The sequence below is a fragment of the Pyrgilauda ruficollis genome, unplaced genomic scaffold (genome assembly GCF_017590135.1).
Source record: "Pyrgilauda ruficollis isolate IOZ18807 unplaced genomic scaffold, ASM1759013v1 scaffold288, whole genome shotgun sequence".
NCBI classification, from domain to species: domain Eukaryota; kingdom Metazoa; phylum Chordata; class Aves; order Passeriformes; family Passeridae; genus Pyrgilauda; species Pyrgilauda ruficollis.
Genome location: NW_024524244.1, coordinates 150,001 through 155,656, shown reverse-complemented (window position 1 = coordinate 155,656; position 5,656 = coordinate 150,001). Strand labels below are relative to the sequence as shown.

At 54.3% G+C, this 5,656-nt stretch overlaps 1 protein-coding gene across 1 annotated transcript; it reads right to left on the bottom strand.

Moving 5' to 3' along the window:
- Positions 1–2,079: 2,079 nt before the first annotated feature.
- Positions 2,080–3,105, bottom strand: LOC121356150 (forkhead box protein B2-like). The gene is given in 3 exon segments (XM_041472264.1): positions 2,080–2,556; positions 2,648–2,757; positions 2,760–3,105. Coding segments are annotated over 3 exon segments (933 nt in total).
- Between the last annotated feature and the right edge of the window lie 2,551 nt (positions 3,106–5,656).

Sequence of the window (5,656 nt, the reverse complement as noted above, 5' to 3'; positions counted from 1 at the left end):
AATTGGATCTCTGCCTAAGATGGAAAAGAGCAGAGTAAAGAAAATGTGAAGCACCTCATTTCTTTTCTTTTCTTTTCTTTTCTTTTCTTTTCTTTTCTTTTCTTTTCTTTTCTTTTCTTTTCTTTTCTTTTCTTTTCTCTTCTCTTCTCTTCTCTTCTCTTTTCTAATTTCTTTTAGCTCAGTTTATCTGGTTGCAATGCTTTAGGGGCGATTCCCCTTCCAGACCGATTCACAAACCATGATACCGATATGTGTTTCATTAACATAACATTATTAGTAGTATTTTATAGGCGCTAGGAATTCTATAATTTTTGAAATTAAGGTGCAAACACGCCTAGAACAGAAGAACAATTGGAAATTCAACAGTTCCAGGGTAATTTCATGTGGTGGAACAGACCCCATGAGTGTGGGGGGGGAAAATTTTGGACAGACGGCGCTCAGGGCCAAACAGGTTTGCTTTTCCTAGCGAATTTCTCTGGCACCAAGAAGGGTCAGGCTGTTACAGGATATCCATCCCCAGGGGCGGGGACTGCGACCTGGCGTCTCGGGCCACTGTTGGTGTGCCGGCATGAGGGGATAAAACCAAGGAAGAAGGTGCGATCCAGCTTAAGTTGACACTGGCAAAATTAAAACTGTCTTCAGTGGGATTCCGGGTTCCGAGCCGGTTCCCTCTTCTCACACCTGAACGCCGGCTCTTCGCCCGTGAGCTGCAGGCAGAGACAGCCGTGCCTCTATAGCAGGCAATTTACCTGTAAGAAATTTCTTTCCGTTTCTTCCCCTTGTCTTGCCGCCGAGAAAACTTTTGGATACTTTTATGAATTTGGAGAGAGGGAGCGAAACTCAGGCTACAAGCACACATTTCTTAACCAATCTAAAAGTCGAGTATTATAAATAGCAGCACCAGCAGAAGCAAATGGATGGATTTGTTTTAATGAGCATTGGTGTACAGCGGGGCAGACAGGGTACGGCAGCAATCACTCACAAATCAGCCGGGAATCATCAGCCCAGCACGTCAATCTCTGACTTCTGATCCCTCTGCACAGACTTCTCCTCTATTGGAAGGTTGTTTTCAGTAAAGTGCTTTTCCCGAATAACTTTTAAACCCTTTTCCTGTTGTCTTCCTCCACTTTCCCCCACCTATTTCACTCTCGACCTCCCCTGTTCCCCTTCAGGTTTTTGCGTTCACGTTCACGTGGAAGAAACGCCAAGCAACACGTACAAAATAGTGGCGTCTGTGAGCGGTGAAGGGTGATGTGAAAAGCACAATCTACGAATCGCCGGGCTGTTTTTATTTTAATGAGAAACTAGGGAATTCGGACACTCACACAGAGTTTGAGAGGCCAGGTCACACTTCAGTCCCTTCTAAGGTACTATAGGATGGATTATAAAAGTGGGAAGGGGAAGCGCAAGCGATCATTAGTTAAAGGAACCCTTCACCGTCAGTTCCGTTGTCATTTAAATTCACACTACTTAATCGAAAAATTTAACGTTTACTCTTTAAGCAGCAAGCATTACGTGTCGTGGGGCCCCGGAGCTCGCCAGGGTCTAAGTAACCACTTTGCCTACCCCTTTCACAGCAAGACCTACAGGACGGTGGAGCAGCGGTTTTCTGTCTCTCGTGGAAGAGGGAGAAGCAGATTTCAGCAGGGGTTTTATCCTTCTGCTTTCCCTATTCGCCGGCCGACTGCAGCACCTCTCGGAGCTCGGGTTTCGTGGGGCCTCCGGGATGACTGCCGGGACAGGGGCTCGGAGGGGAGCGCAGGCTGCATGGCCGCCCAGTGCCTCAGGCTGGCGGGATGGCGGGGAGAACTTCGCTCTCGGCCCTTTTCTCCGAGCCAGCCCCTTCGGCCCCGGCTGTGATTTTTCATATCGCCTCTCCGCCACTAATGACATTTAACGACGATAAAAGATCTTACCTGGGACCTGGCTCTCAAATAATCTGATAGTACACGATATAAACACAGACACCAGCAGGGGTATAGTCATGACATCGATCGGGTTTCCGCAAGCATGCCCTGGATCCCCCTGTTCACTCCCCCGGGAGCCTGGGGGCCTCTCTCCCCTCCGAGCCCCTGCATTTTAGGAGTGCACCAGGACGGAGTGGAGGGAGCTCTTGCCCTCGGGGTTGTTGTTCGCGGTCTGTTCCAGCAGCGATGCAGCAGTCGGGGAAGCGGCGGGGCAGATCTGCGAGGCGGCGACCGTGAGAGTAGGGATGGCCGAGGCAGCGGGCAACGCCGGCGACGGCTTGATGGGCACGGGGACGGCAGGCATGGTTTGTGCCGGCGGGTGGCAGAGCGCCTTCACGGGCATGCCGAAGGGTCCGTAGTCGGGGGACACGGGCACACCGGCCACGGAATCCATGACCCCCACGTGCGGCCACACGGAGCTCACCACGCTGCTGAGCTGGCTGGGCACCGGGTAGCCCAGGTGGTGCATCACCGAGGCCAGCGGAAGCCCGCCGGCCTGCAGCACACCCTTGTAATCTCTGCCGATGATGTTTTCGATGGCGAAGGGATGCTTGAAGCCCGAGGGCTGGCTGCTCCCATAGGGCGAGAACTGCGGCAGCCTTCCCACCGCGGCGGCGGCGGCGGCCGCGGCCACGGCAGCGTCGGAGCCCGCCAACCCAGGCATCTTGCCCGGGGGAGGCGGCGGTGGCGGGTGAGGATGGAAGTAGTGCACCATGTGCGGGGTGGGCGCCGGTGGCTTGCCGGGACCGCCGCCGCCCGCCCCGCCGCCGCCGCCGCCGCCGGGCAGGTGATGCTCGGGGCGCAGCACCTTGAAGCGCTTGCGGCGGCGGAGGAAGCTGCCGTTCTCAAACATGTCCCCGCAGTCCGGGTGCAACGCCCAGAAGCTGCCTTTGCCCGGCTGGTCTGGTCGCCGCGGGATCTTGATGAAGCAGTCATTGAAGGAGAGGTTGTGGCGGAGGGAGTTCTGCCAACGCTGGGTGTGCTCCCGGTAGTAAGGAAACCGCTCCATAATGAACTTGTAGATGTCGCTCAGGGGCAGCATCTTCTCGGCCGAGTGCTGGATGGCCATGGCCGTTAGGGAGATGTAAGAGTAGGGCGGTTTCTGGTCGCTGTACGAACTCTTCCCCGGCCTGGGCATCGCCTCCCCGCCACAGCACTCCGCGGCCGCACGATCCCGCCGCTCCGGGCTAGGCACCGCTCAATACCGCGCACGGCGGGCTTGGGATCCGGGGACTTCACTGCCCTGCCCCGCCGTCGCCTCTACATCCTGGGCGCCACCTGCCTGGGCCACACGCGACAGCGACCTCCCGGCGGCCGGCCAGCGAGCTCCTTGCACGGTTCCCTTCAGCAGCCTCTCCCCGCGGGATGCGCTTGCCTAGCTGCCCCTCAGCTTGAAGGAGAGACAGCTGCCGCCCAGGCCGCGGGGACTCGGGGACTACGTGCCAGAAGGAGGTCCCGGCCTCGCTGGCGTGCCGCTTTTCTCCTGGAGGCTGCTGAATCTCCCGGGCTTCCCCCCTGCCGCCTGGCACACTCGGCTGGAGTTGATGCTCCTCAGGCACCAAGGGCTCGAGAGCATGAAATTACCTCTGGTGTCCGCAGAGACGGGAAAGAAGGAAATAAAAACATCCCTCTCACCGCTCAGTCTGGTGTCCCCTTAAAAGTTTGCGGCAGAGGCGAGCGCCGGGAGTCGCCGGGGAGAGGAGGCGAGAGGAGCGGCCACCGCCGTGGCTCTTGGCGGGGCTTGTGCGCTCCGGCGCGGTTTTGTAATGGTGCCCGAGTCGCGAGACCCCCGCAGTTCCTGCTCTCTTGCTATCACATGACAGCCTCTTGGGGACTTGGCGTCTCATGGAAAAGGAGCGAGAAACGGCTCCCGATTCCCCTCTCACTCACATCTCCTTATCAGGGTGAGGTGGAGCCAGGGCGCTGAGGAAACTCCGTAGGAGACCGAGATCCGCTTTCCATAGGGCAGGAAACAGTGGCCCGAGCAGGAAGGCTTCCTCCTCCCACCTCTCCCACTCCAGCTTCCCTCCACCCCTTTCATAACCCCCCTATCCATTATCCTCCTTCTTGACCCCTCACTCCCGCACAGCCCGGCATATAGCAGTAGGCGCGAACGCCGATCGAGGGGACCGCACCACAGGGAGAAGGAAAGTGGGAAGAGGTATTTCCTCGTCCCCATGGCAAGTTGAGTCAATCGCCCTGGAGAAACGGCCCTCGGGTTAGCCCCGCAGCAAGCGGGAAACACAGGTCCTCTGAAATAATTTTTTATCATTCCTGTCATTATGTTTAAGAAGCTACGCAAAGACTAGCACAAAACCAAGAGACAAAATATCCTACACTCTCCAAATCGTTACTGTCAATTCTTGCTACTCGCCACGATGCGGCTCATAGAAAACACGTAAAGAACCAGCCAAAACATCATCTGTATGCTTACAGACGGACTACTTAGCGCCAGTGTTGGTTTAGACCGGCTCATTAGTAAGAATCAATGAACAGTGCAACAATTCCTATCTATCCTCCACACATACTGCATTTTACCGTGTAGGCTGTAGCGAGAAAAAGGGAAGATTGCTTGCTTAGCTGCCGCTAGAGTTGGAAGAAACATTGCTCAACATCAACACCTCGGATCACAATTAGCAAGACGCTATAAGAGGTGCCAGCGTAAAAATTACTAGTCCGACTTCTATGGCCTGAATTAACAAATAGGTCGGAAGAGCCTTATAAAGCTATGTATGGAAGAGCTTTTTTTTGAGCCCATCCTTCCAGATGTTGCGCTGGGTCAGACCCCCCGGGGGTGCGTACCACGCGGGGACGGCAGCTGGAGCAGTGCTGGGGCAGAACACGACCGACGGTACCCCCCGCGCCCCACTTCTGCCGTCGGGGAGCTGGTTTTGACATCAAACTTGTTTGTCTGCCTCCAACTCAGCTGTTGCAGGTAGAAGTGGTGAAGATGAGGCGGGGGGAGGGAGGGAGGGGAGGAAAAAAGCGTTTAAATGTGTGCTTATAATCTCTTTTAGGGGGCGAAGGAAAAGGCTAATTTTAAACCCACTAGCAAGTAATGTGTATTTAACAGTTTTTATACCTGATCAAGATTAGTCAAGTGAAAAGCATAATCAAAGGTAAAGAAGCAGAAAATGTAGCCACAATTCTGCCAAGCCAAGCTTCCCCAGAAAGCGCGTGGTTTTAAAGAAACTTTCAGATGATTATCTAAAGCACCCACCTTCCTCTGAGTAACTAGGAGGCACGGTGGAAGCAACATTAATATCGTTCATCTTGGGAAGCAAATTCCCGTATTGCCCGCTTGACGAGACCCAACATTTCAACATCTTTCCTGATGTGTCTCTACATTTTCCCCAAAAACATTTTATTCCTGTTTTACCACTTCATCCTGTCCTAACCGTTTAAAAGCCCTACTCTTACCCTAAAATCCTGGATCTTAAAATCATTGTTATTGTTTGCCTCACCTCACTAGTTAGCAACCCGGCGTTCCCCCCCCCCGTAGGGCATGTGTGAGAATTTAGCCTGGCCCTTTCTCACATTTACCCTCTTCATCTCCACTGCAGCCGGATTTTATTTTTCACGGCAGAATACATCCATCCCTGGAGACCGGTGGGACCCGAAAGGAGCTGTTTGCGTTTAATCTTCTCCCATCCCTTCCCAAATGCGGCTGCTTTCGGGGGCAGTGGTAA